Source organism: Petaurus breviceps, unplaced genomic scaffold (assembly GCF_028583685.1).
Source record: "Petaurus breviceps papuanus isolate PSGF00001 unplaced genomic scaffold, PetGlider_PUasm1.0 224, whole genome shotgun sequence".
NCBI lineage: Eukaryota > Metazoa > Chordata > Mammalia > Diprotodontia > Petauridae > Petaurus > Petaurus breviceps.
The window spans coordinates 3,632,745-3,657,043 of record NW_027185887.1 but is presented as its reverse complement, the minus strand read 5'-3'; the positions used below and the strand labels follow the sequence as shown (position 1 = coordinate 3,657,043).

The 24,299-nt window shown below is 36.9% G+C and overlaps 1 protein-coding gene across 5 annotated transcripts in view; it reads right to left on the bottom strand.

Moving 5' to 3' along the window:
* ZNF236 (zinc finger protein 236) overlaps positions 1-24,299 on the bottom strand; it is a 219,578-nt gene that overhangs the window by 179,828 nt on the left and 15,451 nt on the right. For 2 of the 5 annotated variants that reach the window (XM_069094979.1, XM_069094983.1), the window contains exons 2-3: positions 8,377-8,519; positions 6,872-7,036 (exon numbers count right to left, since the gene is read on the bottom strand). The exons of 1 other annotated variant lie outside the window; for it this stretch is intronic. In XM_069094979.1, coding sequence (XP_068951080.1) covers positions 6,872-7,036; positions 8,377-8,519 — 308 coding nt within the window. Of the gene's footprint in view, positions 1-6,871; positions 7,037-7,614; positions 7,757-8,376; positions 8,520-8,837; positions 9,747-24,299 lie in introns of those variants that run through there. 2 more of the 5 variants (XM_069094980.1, XM_069094981.1) reach the window with 2 other exon arrangements.

The following is a 24,299-nucleotide window of genomic DNA, read 5'->3' as shown; positions in this document are numbered from 1 at the left end:
ATCCCATTATTCTCCTTCCTTTTGTGGATAAATTCCTTGAAAAGGTCATCTACAATAGGTGCCTCCACTTTCTCTCCTCTCTTTCACTTCTTAACTCTCTACAACCTAGGTACTGACCTTACTGAAATTGGTCTCTCCAAAGTTACCAATAATGTTATGACTGCCAAATCCAATGGCTTTTTCTTGTACTCACCCATCTCTCTCTGCAGCCTGTGACACTGTCAAGTACCCTCTTTTCCTTGATATTCATTTCTCTTCAGGTTTTCCAAATACTATTCTCCCCTACTTCTCCTCATACCTGCCACTATCAGTCTCTTTTACTAGATCTTCATACAGAGTATATACTAACTTTGGTTGTCTGACAGATTTCTATCCTGGGTTCTCTTCTCTTCTCCCTGTATGCTATTTCACTTGATCTCAGCAATTCGCATGGACTCAATTATCATCTCTATGCTGATGATTCTCACATGTACCTATCCAGACCTAATATCTCTGCTGACTTCAGTCTCAAACTCCCAACTCCCTAGTGGACATCTGGAATTGGAAGTCCAGTAGATATCTCAAACTCAACATATCCAAAACTCAGCTAAACATTATCTTTCCCCTGACACCCTACCCTCTTTCAAACTTTTCTACTGCTATCAAGAGCACCACCATCCTCCCAATGTCCCAAACTCAAAATGTAATTGTCACTGACTCTTCATTATCTCTCCACCCCTCCCCGCCATACACAATCTGGTCTATCAATTTCACCTTTGTAACATCTCTTGAATAAAACCTATTCTCTCCTCTGATGTTGCCACCACCATGTTGCACACTCTCATTTACTCATACCTAGACTACTGCAATAGCCTGTTGATTGAACTTCTTGCCACAAGTCTCTCCCCACTTCATTCTCTATTTAGCCTCCAAAGTGATTTTTCTAAAGCACAGATACCATCATGCCACACTCTTACTTAACAAACTCCAGTAGCTCCCTATTATCTCCAGGATCAATGTAAAAATATTCTGTTTATCATTCAAAGTCCTTTATAACTTGCCCCACCTTTCCACACTTCTTATACTTTGCATTCTATCTCCTACATATTCTTCAGTCAAGCACTACTGACCTCCCTGCTGTTCCTTGAAATTAATTCTGGAAATTTTCTTTCTTTCCTTCTTTTTTATTGTTATTTTTTGCTTTTTGGAGGGGGGAAGGCAGAGCAATTGGGCTTAAGTGACTTGCCTAAAGTCATACAGCTAGTAAAATGTCTGAGTCCAGATTTGAACTCAGGTCCTCCTAACTCCAGGGCCAGTGTTCTAATTCACTTCACCACCTAAGCACTCCATTCTGGGAATTTTCAGTGGCTGTCTCCCATTCCTGGAATATTCTCAACTAGGTGGTGGAATAATTAGAGCACTAGGTCTAAAATCAGGAAGACCTGTGTTTATATCTGGCCTCACACACTTACTGGCTGAATGATCCAGAGCAAGTCACTTAAAACTCTCTCATTTAGTTTCCTCAACTGTAAAACGGGGGTAGTAAGAGCAATTACCTCACAGAGTTGTCAGAAGTTCAAATGAGATGGTATTTGTAAAGTACTTGGCACAGTGCCTGGTATGTGGAGGGTTATATAAATACTTCTCCCCTTCTATTTCTCTCCTACCTCCCCTCCCTATTCATCTCTGTGTCCTGGCATCACTGGCTTACTTCAAGTCCCAACTAAAATCCCACCTTTTACAAGAAGCCTTTCCCTTAATTCTGATGTTTTCCCTCTGTCCATTATTTCCCATTTTTCTTGTATTTAGCTTTTTTTGCACATTGTTGTTTGCAGATTACCTCCTCTATTTGACTGTAAGCTCCCAGGGGGGCATGGATTATCTTTTGCCTCTTCTGTATCCCCAGGGTTTAGCACAGTATCTGATAAGAAGGAAGCATTTAATAAATGTCTATTGATTGACCTCTCACCTCAATGATTATACTAGTCTTCTAACTGGTCTTTCTGTACTCAGTCCCTCAATGTTTGAATTCATCTTCCACATAGTTCTCATCATGTCACTCCCTGCTCAAGAACCTTCAGTGGATCCATTCATTGCCTTTAGGATAAAACATAAACTCCTCCATTTGGCATCTGAAAACTCACAATCTAGCTCAAAGCTATCTTCTGTGGCTCATTAAAATTTTTTCTGCTCTGGACAAACTGGACTACTTGTCATTTCCTATCTCTAACCTATCTGTCTTTAGCCTCTGTGCCTATGTACAGTCCATTCCCCATGCCTGGAATGCTTTCTCCTCTCACCTTCACTTCTTGGAACTCCTAGTTCCCAACAAGGCTTGCCTTAAGTATTGGCTCATTCAAGGGACCTTTTCTGATGCTCCCAATTGTTAAAGGTGGTCCCACAAATTGTTGTGTATTTACTTATCTATGAGTATGTTATATGCCCCCTCACATTTGTACTTGTTTCATAGGCACTTAGCATACAACCAGGTGTAGGCACTTCATTAATGTCTAATGACTAAGTCAAATTTTGAAGCTAAAAACATGCTAGAAATGACAATCCACAATTCCAGTGGGTCAGTATTGAAGCATGTTACCCAACTCTGACAGAGAAGTGGTAGATTAAAGATACAAAACAAGACATATTTTTTAATATGGTCAATGTAGCCTTGTTTTGCTTGACTCTGGAGGTTTGTTCTGGGTTTCTTTCTTTTTTTTAGGAGGATAACTAGGAGGAAAAGAAAATAAACACTTGTTAATTGAAAAAAAGTTTTTTTTTAATTAATACAATATGCTAGGCTAAAGTAATTCCAGCATCTCTTTTTAATGGCAACACCATGCCAATTATCTTTTCTAGGCTGGATATTTCAATTTGCAGAATGATATCTTTAAGCTCTCTTTACTCTCAAATCCTTTTTCCTCCTGCCACACTCATGGAATGCCAAAAACTACCATCTACTTCCTCTATTCTTTAATCATGTGCTGGTGCACAAAGTTGGGTAAAGTCATGTAGTCCTCTTGATGGGTCCATTATGAAATTGTTATCTAAGTTCAACTGTGTCCCCACAGCACCAAGGCAATCCTTTTACTCCTTCCTAACAGAATTTCTACTGTGCTCTTCACAGTGGCTGTTCCAAAATTTTTCTTTTCCTTAAGCCTAATGTCACTCAAAACTACCATCTCAGTGGAATACCTTGCCTCCTGTTTTTCTAATAAAGTAAAGGCCATTCCCTCTCAGTTCCTTCTTTTCCTCTTCTCTACATCTCAAAACTACTTGATATTCTCCATTCTCTTCTTCATTCCAGTCTCTGACAAAAAGGTAGCCTTCTTCTCACCAAAATTAATCGCAGTCTTCCTACCTCACCCAAGTTGGAAATGCAGTAGAGAAAAGGGAAAGGAAAAAACAAGAGATCTGATGTGGATAGTCCACTGAGAGGTCTATTGCAATAATCAAGGTGGGATGTAATTAAGAGGTTGAACTACTGAGATGGACATGTTAGCGGAAAGAAGGGATCAAATGAAGATATAATATAGAGGTAAAATAGACAAGACTTTGCAACTGAATGAATATACAGAGTTAGGGAGAGTGAGGAATCAAAGTTAATGCTAAGATTGTGGACCTGGGAGACTGGGATAGAGATGCTGCCAACATTATAAGCAAGGAAATTTGGGGGAAAGGAGTAATTGGGAAGAAAGGTAAGTTCTATTTTGGACATGATGAGTTTGAGGTCCCCATTTGACAAACATTGAGTTGTAAATGTGTATTAGGTAATTTGTGATATCTGTTTAGAACTCAGGAAAAAAAACTATGGCTGAATATATAGATCTTGTAGTCATTTGCAAAGAAAAGACAATTAAATTCATGAAAGATGATTAGGTTACCAAGTGAGACAATGTTGAGAGAGAAGAGGTCCCATGACAGAGATTTGGAATAGTCTATATGTAACCTTGAGCCAATCCTCTCCAACAGAATACCCCCCAAATCATCTCCTGACTCTAATTTTAAAAATCTCCCTGTCTACTGATTCCTAAAAACATATCAAAACAAATTTTAAAAAACCTATCACAGCTCTCTATCACCGCCCTAAAACTCCATTACTTTTCCTCCCTTTCAAAGCCAAGGGATAGGTACTGGATCTGTGGTTTTACTGGCACAGGGAACTCCTAAATGAGGAAACACCTTCTATCAATGCAGGAAAGCACTTATAACTTTAGAGAATTGCCTTTCTAAATTAAGAATGATTTGTACAACAGACACTATGGGTCAAGGTTGGAACTTGAACTTGGGTCTTCTGGGTTTTGAGAATGATTCTCTATTCATTATATTGTGCTGCCTCTTTTGTCATTCATTTCTCAATCCTTTGCGATAGCATTCCCAAACTCAACAATTAACTGAAATTGTCAATCCAAATTCCTACTGATCTTTTAGCTGCCAAATTTTAACTGCCTTTTCTCAATCTTCAGGCTTCTTAATCTCTGTGGTTCATGTGAAACTGCTGGTCATTCTTTCTTCCTGAATACTTTCTCCTCCCTGTTTTTTTTTTCATTTTTCTTCACTGTTTTCTCTTGATTCTCTTCTTTTCTTGATCACTCCTTTCAGCCTCTTTGTTGGATTATCCTATCAGTTAATAGTGGGTATATGCTTCCTGCTCTAACCTGGGTCCTTATCTCTTCTCTCCCAATATTTTCTCAGTTGGTGACCATATCTTTTCCCATTACTTTAATTTTCATTTCTATATAGATGACTTCAAGATCTATAAACCCTGGTTTAGTTTCACTGTTAAGCTCCAGTCTCATATCATCAACTGCCTATTAGACATTTACAACTGAATGTCTAGTGGGTATTTAAAACTCATGTCCAAAAGAGAATTCATTATCTTTTCCCACAAACTCATCCATCTTCCAAACTTCTCTGTTTATGTCAAGGGTTCTACCATCCATACAATCTACTGGGTTTGCATACTGCTTGTCATCTCTAATTCCTCACTCTCCTTGACCCTACAAATCTATTCAGTTGTTAATTTGACTCATATCTGATTCCTTTTCTCCACTCACTGAATTACTACTCTAGTTCAAGCTTTCATCACTTTTAGCTTAGACTACTGAAATACTCTAATATTTGATCTACTTGCTTCAAATCTCTTTCCTAAGCCATCCTTTATGTAACAGCCAAAGTGATTTTCCTAAAGCACAGGTCTGACCATGGTCACTCCTATTCATTATATTCCTGTGACTTACTATTACTTCTAGGATAAAATACAAACTCCTCTGATATTCAAAGACATTTACAACCCCTCCCCAACCTGTTTTCCAGCTTTATTACACATTACTCTGGCCAAATAGGTTTTCTTACTGCTTCCCACATATAACATTTGAATTTCTTAATAGATGACCCAGGTCTGTAATATACTACTTCTCCCCTCCACCTCTTAGAATTTCTAGCTGACTCCAAACTCACTCTCTACATGAACTCTCTGTTTATCCACTCAACTACTAGTGCTTTACACACACACACACACACACACACACACACACACACACACACACACCCCTCTTCCTGAGAAAATGGAAGCTCTTTGAGGTTATGAAGAAACTGCTTCATTTTTGTCTTTCTGTCCACAGGGTCTGGCAGATGGCACAGAATTAATGAAAAACTTGTTGACTGATCAACTAACCACCATTTGTTTCTTTGCTGAGACTGAGATCTCCACAAAATCCAAATAATGCTGTAAATGATTTCTCATCAATAAAATGCTTACCACTCTATTTTTTGTTTGTCATCAATAACAAAATAATAATTTTAATTATAGTCATAAGGTAGAGTTTCACATTGAATTTTCTAGCCCTAAATTTTTATTGAAGTTTTTCAAAGTAAGAAAAAGTATCAAAGTAGCACTTGAAGCATTTATTTCATTTTCTTTACTCTACAATTTTTCATCAGTTATCAAATAGCAAAGTGGAATGATTTGAATCCAATTCCCTTTAATTTATTCTGTCCATAATATAGTAATGAGACTGATGAACAATAAACTGTCAAAATGCAGAAATGGACCTGTATATCCCACAAACTTGAAATTCACCAGTCCACTAATCATAAAGAATTGATTTTTAGAAAGAATGAGTATAAATGATTTTATGGGTTTTGGGGGGTTTTTTTTGCCTTTTGGAGGGCAATTGGGGTAAGTAACTTGCCCAAGGTTACATGGCTAGTTTTTTTTGTGTGGGTGTTAAGTGTCTGAGGCCGGAACCGAACTCGGGTCCTCCTCCTGACTCCAGGGCTGGTGCTTTACTCACTGTGCCACCTAGCCACCTGATTTTAAAATAAACTTTTAAAAATTTTTTATAAAAACTTGGGTTTTATCAAAATATTGTCATTCACACTGAATGGATTCTCCTACCAGCAAAAAGGTCAGTTCAGTAAGTACACACCCTGACATTCCAGGAAATTGGACTAAAATTTCTCTAGTATTTTATTTCCTGCTGAAATAGTCACCGTATTACAGAGACTGCTTTAAAAAAAAAAAATCACACCCTCTTGAGTCTTCAATTACAAGGAAGTCAAAAAAGCAAAGGAAATTCTTGTATTGTTTCTTGAGTGGCGATAGTATCTTCCACAGCAGCATTCTACAAGGTCCCACATCTCTGATTTGTCAATCATATTTTGATTCTGGAAATAAGCTACTTTAAAATGCCTCTAACTCTAGAAGATTGACACAGCTAGAAACTGAATCAGTGAATATGAGATTGGCCAAGACAATTTTGATAGAGGAATAAAATTTTCTTAATTCATTTGTATGGTTACTGTCCTCTACTTACACCTAAAATTCCTTCCCATTGGTAACCAAATGCTTTCAAAAAAAATCATTTTCAAAAGTATATGCCAAAATCATTACCTCTTCTTTCTCATGTAGCATAATATGCGCTTTGAGACTAGCCACTCTGGAGAATTTCTTGTTACAGACAGGACAGGTAGGATCTTCCCCGTTGTGGGTACATTTATGAAGTGTCAGGTTGAACTCAACATTAAATGAAAGGGGGCACTGGTCACATCGATGTGGCTATTTGGAGAGAAAAGTTGAAAAAGCCACTGAAATACAAATTATCTTTCACAGATGCTTTGTACATTAAAAGGTTTTAAAATACTAATAAGCACCATCAATAGAATACAGTACTTTCTACCTGCTAACTTCTAGGATTATTTTCTATAAGGAAATCTAGAAATTCTCCCAAAATGAACATAGCAAAGCCCTTACAGCACTTTCCAAAGAGCTGGACCAACAGCATACAAGTGCAAAAGAAAATAGTAAAAATTACTGCACATATATCATGTTGTGGTCCTCAGAAAACAATTTTTTAAAAGAAAATTGCATAAAATAGTAGAATAGGTTCACCTGTATTTGTGACCAAATTCAGACTAGGATATAGAACATTTCAGGTGAACCTATAGATCTCAAATATAAAAAATGTCCTGATCCAAAAAAAAAAATGTTTAAAATAGTTTGAAATTTTAAATGGAAAGAAATAAACAGAAGGAAAACATATTTGTGACATTCTTCTTGCTAATAAAATCATCAAGCATTTAATTCTAGTGAGAGTCATTCTTTTGGGGTTTGAATGGAAGAGGGTAACACTGTACCTGTTAGTACAAAGAAGCAAGACTTTAGTGGTATCAGTGCTTTATTCTGGAAATAAAGCCTGGACTGGCCATACCCATATTCCCTGGCAAAAAGATCCCTTGTGTTTCCCTGGTCTCAGACAGCCCATTAGCCTCGATTTATCTACACAATATATAAAGAAGGAAGCACTGGTCAGTTGTTACTAGTACTTTTTACATGTCAAGGAATTAATTCCATGGAGAATCTATGGCTATAATTCATGACAAAAATAGGGCTTCACAGAGAAGATTTAGAATCTCAACTCAGAAGAATGTAAGTTCCCTTTTAAAATGTGTCCTAAATTATCATCCAGAATACTATTATGCTTAAATGCAAGTACAAAAGTAATAATAGAAAGCAAATACTCTTTATTGTCAGCAACTTGTGACAAAACTCCTGAAAAATGAAATATCTTATAAAGAAATTTAAGTACAGAACTCAATTTCTCTCTTCAACCATAGTTAATCCAAATACCTGAATTCAATGGAATGTTTCCATTCTCTTTAAAAACTCACAAAGCTATTGATAAGTCAAAAACAATAAATACTACAAATAAAAGAAACTATTAAAACAGTGGCTTTTCTTTTGGTCAGTAAGATGTGAAAGTTTTTATAACCCTTAAACATATAGTCAGAAAGTTCTAATTAATAATGCAATTAAAATCTAATTTGAAGTTTTTCATCTTAATAGGTACCTCCAGTTTCAACGCACACATTCTTGCTCTCCCTTCTAAAAATACATACCTTATCATTTTGTTCGTGATCCCTCATGTGGCGTTGAAACTGTGTCTCTTTTGGAAAAGATAGCAGACAGATATCACATTTATGGAAGTTTGGAACTTGATAGGCATAATTAGTGTTCTCCGCATTCAATGTTAAAACTCCATCTACAAAATTGCACAAGTATAGACAATAAACATTGGTTGTCATTCTCATTATATAAATATATCTAAGTAATTTGGTTACCTGAAAAACTATATGATGGTAATAGATTTGAGAAAAATTATTATTTGAAAGAGTCAGAAGTCAAATTAAGGAAGTGCTTTTCAAACTGTACTAGGGAATATTTCTAAATTACAGATAAGCAATTTATGGTAAAGAAATGGGTCATTAAAACAATTCTAAAACATACTTCCAAATAAATAAGAATTCATTAGATTCCTGGAGCTAGTTGGACAAAATAAGCAGTAAAATAACGATACTACCTTAAAGATTTGTTTAATGTAGTTTCCAGCTCACTCATCATCTAGGCATCTCACAGCTCCTCCTTTCCCAAGGTCTTCTCCTTTACCATCTTATCTGTTCCTTATCAGGAGTTACAGATTCAGTACTGACATATAATAAAAACAATCTTCTAACATAAGTATAAAAATCTTTTATACAGTCTTCTATGGACCATGAAATAGCAATTAAATCAGTCAACAAACATGTGCCAGGGACTATGCTAAATACGTAAAAGAGAGTCTCTACTCTAAAGGAACTTACAGTCTAATATATAAATCATCCTACTGAATCAATAGCTAAGCAACCCTCACTTTTCACTACAAGGTGTTGTTCCTTAAAAGCTTCATTAGGTTAGTAATGATAAAGTAAATAATTTTTGCCTACAGAACTACTATAATTGGAGACTGTGTTCCATGCCATCAAATAAATCAGAGAAATATGCCATCAAGAAAAGGCAGAATTATACACTTCTTTAGTAATGTAAAATTTTAATTTTTATTCTTGAAATGACCATAAACTTACTGTAAACACTAATCATAAGGGCCCCCCAAAATTATATATATATATATAGGTACAACTGTTTTATACCATAAACTGGACCTAAAATTAACAAGTTAATTATAACAAATATTAAATATTTAATTAACAGTTACTCTGCTTGCTTTTAAAAAAAAAATAACTTGAATGGGAAATTTCCCTTTCCAAAGGCTACTCAGAACAATTCAGTTCCTTTAAATAAATATACATCTAGTAAATAGGTATACAAAATTACTTCAATGATCTTTGCTCTAATCATTGAAAAAAGAGCAAGAGGGGCAGCTAGGTGGAGCAGTGAGTAAGAGCACCAGCCTAGGAGTCGGGAGGACCCCGGATCAGTTCCAGCCTCAGATACTTAACACCCACATAAAATAACTGGCTGTGTAACCTTGGGCAAGTTACTTAACCCCAACTGCTTTAAAAAAAAAAAAAGAGCCAGAAATTCATTATCGCTACAAGTTGCTGAAGTCCCATTATCAGTAAATCATAGAATAAGTAAGTAAAAATAAGAACAATGGAAACTTGTGCATCACAAATGGCACCTTCTTGGCAATTTCTAGTCTTACAATTTTTAGCTCTGCCTAAAGTACTGAGAGGTACTTGTCTAGGGTTATACAATCAGTATGTGTCAGAAGCAGAACTTGAACCCAGTTCTTCCTGGCTTCAGTGCTGGTTCTCTATGCCCCTATGGCACCCGTGGAACATGCACACACACACACGCACACACGCACACACACACACATACACACAATAATTACACAAAATTAACCAAATACTAAGCAGTTGGGTGACAGAGTATATAGAGTACGAGCTTTGGAGTAAGGAGGATACAAGTTTGATTTTGGGATCAGACACTTATTAGCTGTGTAAACTTGGGCAAACCACTTAATCTCTCTCAGCCTATTTGCCCATTAGCAAAATGGGCAACTTGCTTCAAAGGATTGTTATGAGGATCAAAAGACATGGTAAAGTGCTCTGCAAATCTTAAAGCACTATATAATAACACTGTTACTATTAGTAGTAGTAGTAGTATTTATATTATAGTTTCAGTTAAGTATTATAGTATTAATATTATTCTGCAATCTGATCAATTTGGTTGTTTACTCCAACAGTGGAGACTAATACATCTTTTACTGTTCAACCTGTGCATTTCTTGTCTATATCCACGGGTTGGTTTCACCATATACCCATCTTCCTAACCGTACATTTCTTTGATAACATCTTTAAATCCTATTCTTTGAACTTCCTCCTAGGCCATGAGCCTGATCATACCTACCATGTTTATACATCCATTTCACAGTGTATGAGATTTATTTCTTATTCTCATCCCATCTTTTGCCACATGGCAAAACTTTTAGAATGGTGGCATTTAAAAAGATGGGCTTTTACTTCCAAGGTAAGCTTGAGATCATTAAAGCTATTTTGCAATTCCCCAAAGACTAATAGTATGTTCTCTCCTCCCATTCAACTCTGAATCCAGTTATCTGAGATACAGATAGATAGATCTGAGATATAGATATAGATATGGATATGGATATGGAAAAGCTCTTGGTAAGAACTTCTTCATTGAGGATATTTTTATGAAATTTCAGGGTGAACTCAACATTAAATGAGAGAGGGCACTAGTCACATTGATCTAAATTCATGTCACAATCTGGACAATAGACAAGCTTCATCCATTTGGTCTTTGCTTTATAGATATTTATCCCACACTTCTGAACAGTTATAAATTTCTTCCAGAAGAAAGACAGGCAACATTCCATAGCTAAATGCAATCAACACAATGTCATACACAAACAGGAGCATATGTAGAACTTTGCCATATAAAGAGACTACTTCAACTCTATACTGGATCTCTTCTATCACAGGGGCAACACCTTTTGGCAAGCATTACATATCTGTTTTATGCCATGCCTGATATTTGAAATCAGAGGGTCATTGAACAAGGTAATTTATGTTGTTATATATTTTAAGGAACCTTTGAATATTTCTAATATACGGATGAGAGATACTTGTTGAAAGAATCTTTATGATAGAATTTTGCTCTACTCAATTTAATGCTTTTTTCATATTCTACAAAAACTAAACACAGGAGGATCTTGTATTCTTTTACATCTTTTAGTCAAATGTAAAATGTAAAGATGTGGTCCACTACTGGATATCATTTGTGAAAGCCAGTTTACTTCCTATTAATACCCACCTCGAGCAAGGATGCTCCAAAAAAAAAAAAAAAGATTTTGGATATTTGAGGAAGTGGGAAGTTGGAGTACAGAACAGTAGCTGTTGATGTTTTCTAGGGCTTTGGGGGAGAGGAGGGAGTTGTTAAGGTCTTTCTGATATGCTAACTATACTTCTGGTATTTTCCCCTACCTTTCCATTGAGTATTGATCTCTACTTTGGAAGCTTCAGCACATACCTTATCTTCTGTATATACACTTTTGTGCACTTTGGTTGCTTTTCCTGTCTTCATACTCTTTACTGCCATTTCTTCCTCCTTTACAGAGTCCAAATATAGTGGAGCTACTGTTCTTGATGTTTAAAAGTTTTTGGAAAATCCTTGGCAGATCTTTTTCCATTTTTCCTTCTGTCTGTTGACTTTCACCTTTACCTTTATATGCTTTTGGAATAATTTTGTTTGTGTCTCTTGACACAACTTTTAAACTGGTTTTTAACAATCACTGCTTCCTTCTATTTTGAGATAATGTGACTCATAAAAAACCACCATTCTTAGAAGGATGTTACAAATTAGTTCATAATGTATGCCTGTGTTGCCTTTGGCCACAAACTCTTTTTTCCTTGGCAAGTAAAGCTATGTGGAATAATGGTTAAATAGCTACATTCAGAGCCAGGAAGATCTGAGTTCATGCCCTGCCTCTGACTTACACTAGTTGTGTGAACCTAGGCAAGTGACTTAACCATGCTCCAGGAAACTGTGTAAGTTCTGAGAAAATTTCAACCTGCATTCATAGAAGTTCCTCACTAACAACTCCCAATATCAATGAAATTTCAAGTCCAATCTCACTCTCTACTACTAAGTAAGGCAGGTGCTTACTAAAAAACTTTCTAGGCACTTCTAATCTTTTCACTGGGATTAACTCATTTATGATGCTTAAATTTCCATATGAAATTACTGTAATTGGTGGCAATTTCATTTCTATTGTCTGTTTTTCCATTCCTCATTATCTATTTACTTTCAATTTGTGTTAGAATCTAAATATAAGTGGTTCAAAATTATTTCAACTGTATGACAATTTTGCCCCATCATTATCATCATCATCATCATCACTTCTAGGTTTTACTCTTACTGATCTTTGCTCTGACATGTCAGTGGTCTGAGTACACAGATAACTGATTCAGGGATGACTCCCATATCAACTAGTCTTTTTCTGTCAATCTCCCCCCTTACTGAAGGGTGGAGTACAAAACTCTTCCCAATGCCTTCCTTTATAGAGGTCAGAACTGGACTTTTCCACTAACTTCGCTCTGTATCTGCAGGTCTGCCTGGTTTCAACTCCAACCAACAAGACGCTTCCTAAGTGGGGTACCCTGGTCTACCTCCCCCCTTTCCTGACTCCTTTTGTGTTTCCTTGAAGTCAACACTGTCTTTCATTTTATTAACTATATCCGCACTGCTTAGCAGAGTGCCTGGCACAGATTTGGTGGTTGATAAATGTTGACTGGATGAGGATTTGGTGCTCATTATGCCATGTACAGTGCCTTCCATTTCTTTTCTCAAAGCATTCATGATGTAAAATCGTGAGGCTATGTAATTTTAAACTCTTTAATCTCTCATGCTTCTGGGAGGAATAATTTCCCACATATCACCATTCTCACTTTTCCCTAACTTTTTCTTAAAGTCCCAAAGTTTTCAGCATGTATGCTGATTTAATATGGAGAATTTTACCAAATTCTTCTTCATTCTTAGCAACCACTATCTGTGCAGAAATTGCAATGATTTTCATTGTTGAGAATTTTATAAATATAATTATCACAAATATTTCAACATGAAATGATCAAATAAATATTTTTGTTGCCTCTAAGCATATGGTAAACCTGCCAACTCCTTTGCCTCTCAAATGAATAACTGTAAGTTATCCATTCATTTAGCGACTACTTCTTTCTTTATTCTAATTTGATTTATTGAGACAACATCAAAACAGATATGATTCAGCTTTTCCAGCAGAATAACTACTCACTGTTCACTAGAGAAGGAGCTCTCATTTTAGAGTACCAACAGACAAATTAAAGCTTATACATGATCTATCTTAAAAACTCTGATTCTTAGTGCCCCCTAACTCCTTTTCAACCATTCTATCATCATCCTCTCAGCAAAAGCAAAAGAAGTTTACACAAGACTTTTTTTTTGCTTTTTGGATGGTAACTGGGGTTAAATGACTTGCCCAAGGTCACAAGGCTAGTAAGTATCAAGTGTCTGAGGCCCTATTTGAACTCAGGTCCTCCTGACTCCAGGGTACGTGCTCTATTCACTCTGCTACTTAGCCACCCCCACAAGATTAAGGGGAATTTTGAATCTTTGTTTTGTGGATGGCCAAGGCTAAAGAATTCATCACTTGGATGGGGCGGCCAGGTAGCACAGCGAGTAAGAGCACCGGCTCCAGTGTCAGAACGACCTGGAGATCGAATCCCAGGCTCAGACACTTAGCACCTACCCAGAAACACCTGGCCATGTAACCTTGAGCAAGTTACTTAACCCCAATTGCTTAGGGGCGGCCAGGTGGCTCAGTGAGTAAGAGCACTGGCTCCAGTGTTGGGACAACCTGGAGATCGAATCCCGGGCTCAGACACTCAGCACCACACCCAGAAATAACTGGCCGTGTAACCTTGAGCAAGTTACTTAACCCTGATTGCTTAATAAAAAACAAACAAATAAATAAATAAATATGACCCACATACATTTAAAAAAAAAAAAAAGAATTCATCACTTGGGGCAGCCAGGTAGCAGAGCGAGTAAGAGTACCGGCTCCAGAGTCAGGATGACCTGGGGATCGAATCCGGGCTCAGATACTTAGCACCACACCCAGAAATAACTGGCCATGTAACCTTGAGCAAGTTACTTAACCCCGATTGCTTTAAAAGAAAAAAAGAATTCATCACTAAGTAGCCAAACAACAGATGATGAGCCTCTCCATACTAAGTAAGGATATTCAAACAATTTCTAGCATAGCAGGACTGGCCAGAACATATATACTGGCATAACCTTTAGGAACCCAAGAACACTTCTATGCCACGGTGAGCACCTTTGTGGCATATCACAAAGTTAAATTTAAAGGGGGAAAAAACCCAACACTGTCCTAATTGGAAGAAACATTTTCTAAAGTAAATAAACTTGTCAAGCAAAAACATAAGGCACCATAGCAAAGTAATTTATAATAATAGCTAGTATCCATAGAGAGCTTTAAGGTTTGCAAAGCACTATACAGGTTAGCTCATATGAAAAGTTGGGTTTTTAAATATGACAGGTTTGTTTTAACCTAAGATATTTAAGTTTATGCTAACATACTTTATAATGATAATGTAGAGAACTTTCTACCACCTTATCACACAAAATCTATCAGAAATTATAAAAATTTAAAGTCTGGTTTTATTTCAAATCTACAATGGTGGAAACCCTACTATGTCCCATAATACATAAAGCCTGCTAATATTACATGCGGCTGTGGTTTTATCACCTTCTTACTCAAAAATCTGTAGTAGTTCCCTACTGCTTCAAGAATAAAATACAAATTCCTCAACCTAACATAAAGTCCTTCACAATCTGACTCCCATATTCCTTACCAGCTATACTACTACTTCTTCACTTATACTCTAACCCCTCCAGTCAAACCTACCTGTTAGCAGTTTCCCAAACAAAACATTCCCTCACACCAAGCCATTTCACAAGTCTACAATACTGTTTATCCTCATTTCCACCTTTCAGATTCCAACCTTCCTTCAAAGAATAGCTCAGTGACAGCATTTGTGATAATTATACATTGAAATATTTGTGATAATTATATTAACAAAATTCTCACAAATGAAAACAACTGCAACTTATGCACAAATATGCATTGCTAAGAATGAAGAATTTTATAAAATTCCCCAAATTAAATCAGCAATCCCCTAAATGCTAAACCTTGGTGACTTAAATAAAAAGTTAGGAAAAAGTGAGAGTGGCGAAAAATATATGGGAAAGCATTTCTAAGGTCTATTTCCTTAAGTAGGGCCTTTCCTGTTCTCTACCTATTCTCACCCAGTTGTGAGAATATCTATCTCAGAACATTCTATCTCTTGAAATTTCTGATTTTCTATATATACTTTATATTCACTTGTATGTATGTGTGTTTGTACCACCATAATAGTATACAAAAGCCTCCAGGGAAGACAAAATTTGGTTTCTACTTTTGCATTTGTTGGGCATTCAAAATAGCCCCTCCTACCTTTCCAGTCTTCTTATACCAGGAGAGCCTGTGGCCCTCAAGGTCCTCAAGTATGGCCCTTTGACTAAATCCAAATTTTGCAGAACAAACCAAACAAATCCTTTTATTAAGGGGATCTGTTCTATGAATTTTGAATTCAGTCAAAGGGCTGCACCCAAGGACCTAGGTGGCCACTTGCAGCCTTGAGGCCACAGGTTCCCTACCCCCATCCAGGATGCACAATCTATTTTTCAGCTGTGTAACACAAACCTCTAGTCAACTTTATAAGTACCATGGGTAGTCCAAGTCACTAAAAAAAAGTACAGAGGGATTAAAGGAGCAAAAGACATTTAATGGTAACGGGAATTTGAAAATCTTCCCTGCCCCTTAATAAGCCTAAGGGAATTTGGAGACCTTCCCTGCTTTGAAAATGTACTCTGCCCCCTAAACAGGCTGAATGTAATTACATGGAGCCTGTGGTGAGAGTTTGCTGAAGGGGGAAGCAGAGCCCACAGGAAGCTAGGAGTCAGAGGAGTTAAGAGACTTAGGGAGGAGAAGTCACACCTGAGGGAGAGAGTTAGGCTTGTAAGTAAATGTTGGTTTGTGGGAAGGCTAAAGGATGCTGTGGCTCTCTGTGCTGTTATGGCTTATTTAACTTCTTTGTTACTATGATGGAATTGGCTTACTGGTTTTGGGATTCAGTTTTCTAGTGTCTGAATAAATGTTTTGCTTCTGTCTTCTATATGGAAAATCTGTTATATTTTGTGATTGAACACTATGCTGGCATATTTACAGTAGCTGTCAGCTCTGTGAATACTGCGTTGCCACATAATATCAGTGGGATATATTTTATTGCATCCATCAGCAGCTAAAGCTAACAGATTGGTTGTACTGTTACCTCCTGCCATATGAAAATCTGTAAAAGTTTGCTGGACAAAAGGTTTCTCTCTCTCTCTCTCACACACACACACACACACACACACACACACACATATTTCAAGCAGTCCACACTATTTATCCATATTCCTCTGGCCCCTTCATCACTGACTCTCACCATCCAAGACACCAACCATTCTCCCATCCTTTGGGTGAATCTGCTTAACATATCAGTAACCTCCCGCTAAGTGAAATCCTCAATTATCTCCCTAAACTGCATTTGGCCTCCCTGATTCTCCTGCTTTCTTCTCAGTATGGGACAAAATTCTGCCCTTGTAAAAGCCTGGTCATGTAACACTGTATTGCTTTCTACCCATGCACTCTTCTGGCAGTTGTTGTCACGGCAACTAGGTTCAGTCTGTATTAGGGAGGCATGTACATTCTTCTTGCTAGTTTTTTCCTTCTTTTTCTGAGTCAAATTCACAACCTCTCTTTTACCACTTGAGACCCTCCAGCTTGCTCTTCTAAAGGAGGCCCAAATGCTCAGACAGCTCCTCATTCAAAACAGCTAATGTTTTCTCCATCTGAATTTTTTCTTGTTAAAACTTGTCTCTGTTATTATATATAATACAGTAACCTATGAGTAAAACCCAGCCCCTCCTACACACTGCCTGCAGTACTCTCCCTGGTTTTAGTGGTATTTTTTGCAAACACATTTCTAAATCTCTAGGTTCTCCCTTTTGTAACCTCAGTTTCCAGTTTTCACAGAGCCCTGTACTTTTAGAACACTTTCTTGCTAGGAAGGAATATGGTAAAGCCATAGTCATTTCTTAATAATAGTCATTTCTTCTTTAAATTCCTTCTGCCTCCAAATAGAAGTCTGATATTTCATGATCCATTCTCATCACCAAACATAGTGCCAATGCAATATTCACAGCGCCAACGGTTACTATAAATATACCTGCATAGTGCTCAATTGCAAAATATAACAGACTTCATATAGAAGGCAGAAGCAAAACATTTATTCAGGCACCAGAAAACTGAATCCCAAAACCATTAAGCCGATTCCATCATAGTAACAAAGAAGTTAATAAGCCATAACAGCACAGAGACCCAGAGCATCCTTTAGCCTTTGCACAAACCAACATTTATTCACAAGCCTGTCTCCCTTGGGAACTTCCTCTCCTCCCTCCAGTCTCTAATTCCTCTGAATCCCATGGATTCGGATAGTTAAGTATTGAGGCAGGTCACCCTCTCTTAAGTGACAAATTCTACAAGTGGGGAAATTGTCATTCCTAGAGAGATCAGAAAGGCTTTCAACTACTGTCTATGGTTATACTAAGAATCATATTTGTTTTTTTAAAAAAAGTATAATTTTTAAACAGGTCAATAATATATACATATACTTACTATAAAAACACACATATACATTTATACCCATTTCCATATTACTGACACCAATATTTTGCTTTAAAATAAAAAAGCCTTCTCAAAGACTTTCAAGGCTCAAAAACAATGGTTGTTTTGGCTATATCAATTGACATAATCTTCTCTTTTGCAATTTTTATTTAGTAAAAAATATTAGAACTTAAAGTAACAAAAAAAAAAATCTTCTACTGAAACACCCTAAGAATGCATAGCCATTCTAACACATTCTCTTCAAGATTCAACACTGTGAAAATTTCTTCAGTGGAATTGAAAATGATTTTTTAAAAATCTATATCGACTAAAATATCTTACAGTGTAGGAAAAATCTATTTTTTATTCATTGTTTATTTTACATAAGTGTTATATACTATAACTAAAAGGGAATATTATTTAGTATCATTGATGTGGGTTGTTCAAAAAGCTGATAAATGCAAATTAGAATGTCAAACATAGAAATGTAAATTATTTTAAAAATTAATATAGTTCAAAAAAAGTTTTCACAAAAAGAAAAACTTTATCTTTTAAAAAATTTCAAAATGTTTTCAAATCAGTCACTGTATTCTTCAATAAGCCTCTTCCCAAAAGTACTACAGAGTAATTTAATTTTAACTAGTACCAAGTACTTAAGACAACAGAAATTGAAATAACAATATCATAAGAAATACTTTGACTTATCATCAGCATTTCTCCATTTTATCAACAAAACCTAGCAGGAAGAAATAGAAAGAGAAACTTCACTTAAAATTAACTACAGAGTTGGGGGCGGCTAGGTGGTGCAGTGAGGAGAGCACCAGCCCTGGAGTCAGAAGGACCCGAGTTCGGATCCAGCCTCAGACACTTAACACACACACACACACACACACACACACACAACACACACACACACTCACACACACACTAGTCATGTGACCTTGGGCAAGTTACTTAATCCCAAATGCCCTCCAAAAAGAAAAAAAAATTAACTACAGAGTATGTAAATACTTGGGATTCCATGAATACAATTATAAAACACTATCTGTGGAAATAAAAGACATACTAGAAAATTTGAAGGAGCTCACAGGTAGGCTGATCTTTTATAAGAATAAAAAATACAGCCTCATCTAATTTACTCATTCAGTGCCATGCCTTAATGCTAATGTAAATGAGAAGATCTTTCCCATCCATTAATAGGTCCATGTGACTTGCTTAAGTCAAATGGAAGCAGCAAGCTGTGAGTGTTCATTTGTGAGAAAGGCCTAGCAGGGGAAGGCTTGGGGAATGGCAGTGCCCCCCGCATTGTTATTATGTACAAATTTCTTTGTTGCTATGATGGATTTGGCTTTCTGGTGTTTGCATATATGTTTTTGTTCCGTCTTCCATGTGGAAAGTCTGTTATATTTTGCAATTCAGAATTATGCCAAAAAAAATTTTACACTGGCATATTCATAGCTGCCACAGTCCTATGATTATCACATTGGTGCTACATTTGGTGATGAGGATGGGATCACAAAATATCAGATCTCTATTTGGATGGAGAAGAGCTTTAGAGAAATGAATATACCAGGATGAGAGGATTTATCTTATTCCTCCCTAGCAAGAGAATGAACTAAAAGCACAGGGCTCTGTGAAAACTGGGAATCAAGAACCTAGAGATCTGGAAAGATGTTTGCAAAGAATACCAATAGAACCGTGGAAAGAACTGGCAGGGGTGTATAGGAGAGTCTAGGCCTTGCTAACATATTATCATCTTATATGTAAAAGCAGAGACAAGCAGAAGAGAAAGCTCAAATGAAAAGGGAGCTGGCTGGTTTGCATGGGAATCTTTCTGTGCCACAGCATTTAGGCTCTCCTTTAAAAAAGCAAACGAGTCAGGTAGCAGAAGAGAGGGCTATTGTGGGTTTGGCTCAGAAAAAGAAGAAAAAAATTAACAAAAGAAATGTGCATGCAGCCCTTGCACAGGCTGGGTCTAGTTGGGGCCCTGATGATTAGCAGGAGAATGAGCAAGAAGAAAATGAAACAAAGTTAGATGAGGAGGGTTTTTTTGTTGTTGGGGGGGGGGGGTTTGGCCTTTTTGGAGGGCAACTGGGGTTAAGTAACTTGCCCAAGGTTACACGGCTAGTTTTTGTGTGTGGGTGTTAAGTGTCTGAGGCCAGAACTGAACCCAGGTCCTCCTGACTCCAGGGCCAGCACTTTACTCACAGTACCACCTAGCTGCCCCGATGAGGAGGTTTTTACCAGTGCAGAAGTTTGCCCCATAAGAAGAAGAAAGCAGGAGAACCAGGGAGGTCACATGGTGTTTAGGGAAGTAACTGAGGATTTTACTCAGCAGTAGGTCACTGATAACATAAGTCTTGGATGGTGAGAATCAGTGATGAAGGGGCCAGAGGAGTATTAAAGGATAACATAGATTGCTTGAAATTTATAGGTATTTGTCAGAATCCTTTCATACAGCAAAGCTTTTAGGGATCACCATATGCAAAGACGTAATAATGCAAGTAAACTGTTAGCTTTAGCTGCAGAAGGATGTAGTAGATAGTATCCTACAGACTCTATATGGCCTAATGGAGACAGATCCTGGTACTTGCTTACAGACTGTATGAGAAAGTTAAAGGAAGAGGTAATGAAGACTGCAATTATGATGGGAGACACAAATGCATATCATGATACTCCCTTAGCATTTCTTCAAAGAAATATCATAGTGAAGATAGTTCCTCCTGATTATAAGCATCTAATTCTGACTCTACTAACTGGGGAGACGGGACACTCTCTTTCAGAGGTGCAAGATAAGATTTCACAGTTAAGTGACTTAGGGAAATGGGGAAAAGATAAATTTTCTTGAGAGAGAAGAGTAAGCAGCCAACAGATTCAAAGTCAGAATAGACTGAGAAGAAAAGAACTGTTTACTACTCTATTGAGAACAGGGGTAGATTTTAGAAGAATGGATGGTATAGATTTTAGAAGAATGGATGGTATTTCAACTAATAAACAATACAAAATGTACCAAGTAAAGGGACTGAATATTAGACTGAGCAGGCAAATAAGAACTGCCCCTACCAATCCTCCCGAAATATTATATTCAAATTTGTCACACATGCAGGGAGAATAGGAAATTGGCCAGGCCCCAGCTCAGATTAAAGAAGGTATATCTCTAGCCAGAACAATGACCCCAAAACTGCAAAAAAGAAAACAGTAAACAACAATAACTAAGGCTATGATAGTAGATTCATGGACTCCAATGGCACAGCTGACCCTATATTTATCCTGCTTCTGGTTATTGTCTCCTTGCTTCTTTTTGACTTTTTGTCTGTTTAACTTGTTTACTAGATTTATTTCCTGGAGGCTTAGTATCTTCCACCTGCAAATGCCTGATCACTTTAGTTGGATGGATGTCACCCCCTGTCCATCACTGTAATGTGTCACCCTTGGACCTGATGTCAACCAAGCTTTGGATGCCAGCTAAACAACTGACTTCCTGAATGGGACCTCTTGTGGCAAGGACAGCTCAATGTCCAATTTCAGCAGGAAGTAACTATGGAAGAAGATACCTTCACCCCTTACCCAAGATGTTGGGCCCCATTCATTCAATGGGGGGGAATGATGGGGTGCTTGTGCTCAAGTCCCATCCTAAGATACTGTTTTATGTGCTTATTTTCTGTTATTCTTGCTATATTGCTGTAAAGTTCTGTTGATACTAGTTACCCCTAAACTCCCATTAAGCTATGTAAGGGATACAAAAAATCTTAGGGCCAAATGTAATGGTAATGTAAATGGGAAGATCTTTCTCATATATTAATAGGCCCATGTGACTTGCTTAAGTCACATGGAAGCCTAAGACACATGAGTTTGATTCACATAAAGCCTGAGGTAGGAGAAGCTTACTGAAGGGGTGGAACAGAGCTGAGAGGAAGTTGGTTAAAGCAGAGGGAGAGATAGGAAGCAGGCAGTGAGCTATGAGTGTTCATTTGTGGGAAGGCCCTAGCAGTGAGAACGCTTGGGGATGATGGTGTCCCCTGCATTGTTATTATGTATAGAATTCTTTGCTGCTAGGATGAATTTAACTTTCCAGTGTTGGGATTTGGCTTTCTGGTGTTTGAATAAATGTTTTGGTTTTGTCTTCCACGTGGAAAGTTTGTTATATTTTGATATTCAGAATTACACCACCATATTCATAGCTGCCGTAGGTTTTGTGAACATCATGTTGGCACTACAGATACCAGTAATATAGAATTAGAAAGCTAGAAAAATAATTGCAAAATTCATCCAAAGGAACAAAAAGGGCAAGAATCTCAAGGGAAATGATAAAATAAAAAATAAGTGGGAAAGAAGGGGGCCTAGTAGTACCAGATCTCAAACTATACTGCAAAGCAGTAATCATCAAAGCAAGTTGCCACTAGTTAAAAAATAAAGAAATCAATTTGTAGAAAAGATTAGGTACATAACATATAAGAAACAAATTAATTTAGTAGCCTCATGTTCAATAATCCCAAATTCTCCAACTGCTGCAAGCTCTTATTTGACACAAACTGCTATGGAAACGAGAAAGTAATCTAACAGAAATTAGATTTAGAACAACACTTCACACCATATGCCAAATAGACAGAACATGAAGACATAGAAGGTCTGATTATTAACACATCAGAGAAGCTAGGAAGAAACTCTTATGGAGAAGAGAATGGTTTATGACCAAAGGACAGAGAGGACTGCATAAGATAAAATGGATAATTATGATTGCATAAATTGAAAATTTTTTGCACAAACAAATCAATGCAACTAAAATTTAAGAGGGAAAAACTACCTGAACAGCAAGTTGCTCTGATAAAGGTCTCATTTCCAAGATAGATAAATAACTGAAGGGCAGCTAAGTGGCATAGTGGATACAGTGTTGGGCCTGAAGTCAGGAAAACAACTTCCTGAGTTCAAATATCTATAAAATGAACAGGAGAAGGAAATGGTAACCATTCCAGTCTTTGCCAAGAAAACCCCAAATGGGGTCAGGAAAAGTTGGATCCAACTGAAGAACAAGAAGCAACGGATTCAAATTTATAAGAATAAGATCCATTCCTCAACTGATAAATGGTCAGAGGATGCAAATAGGCAGTTTTCAAAGGAAGACATCCAAGGTATCAACAGCTGAATGAAAAAAATCACTAATAATTAGAAAATTGCAAATTAACACAACTCTGAGGTTCCACCTCACTCCCATCAAGTTGGCAAAAATGTGAAAAATGAAAATGACAAATGCTGGAGATGATGAAGGAAAACGAGCACATTAACACACAATTTATAGTGCGACATGTAAAACAGTACAACCATACTAGTCATACTAGACAGCAATTAGAAACTATGTCCAAAAAGTAATTTGTGAACTCCTTTTGATTAGTATGCTACTACTAGATCTATATCTCCAAAAACGCCAAAAAAAAAAAAAAAAAAGAAGAAGAAAAGCACTCCTAGCTACAAAAACATTTACAGGCATTCTTTTACTGGTGACAAAGAACTAGAAATTAAGAGAATGTCTGAACAAATTACAGTATATGAATGTAATAGTGATAAGCAATGACAAGACAGACAGTTCCACCAGAACCTGGGAAAACTTGCTTAAGGTGGGGCAGAATGAGGTGAACAGAACCAAGAGAGCAATTTATAAGATACAGTGTAGAAAGAGGTAGGAACTCTTATAAATGCAATGACCAACTCTTATAAATGCAAATAACTATGGTTCAGTAGACTCATGCTGAACCATGCTACCCAACTCCTGAGAAAAAGGTGATGAACTCAAGATGCAGAATTAAACATACATTTTTGGACATGGTTAACACAGAAATGTGTTTTGCTTGTCTATCCATATTTGTTACAAGTGTTTTATTTTTCTTTTTTTTTTCCCATTGAGTAAAGCTAGGAAAAAGAAAATAAATGATTTTTTTTTTTTAATTTTAAAAAGTAAAATAAGTTACATAAAAAAGAACAAAAATAACTGAGAAAGTTGGACTAGATCAAGAGGTTCTTAACCCAGGTCCACAACCCATGAACCTGAACAGGAAAAATAAAATACATCTTTCATTCTCATTACCCTCTAACTTAACTTTAGTATATCCTTCAATCATGAACGTAGACAACAAACATTATTCTGAGTTCATAGGTTTCACCTGATTGCCAAAGAGGACCATCACACACACACACACACACACACACACACACACACACACA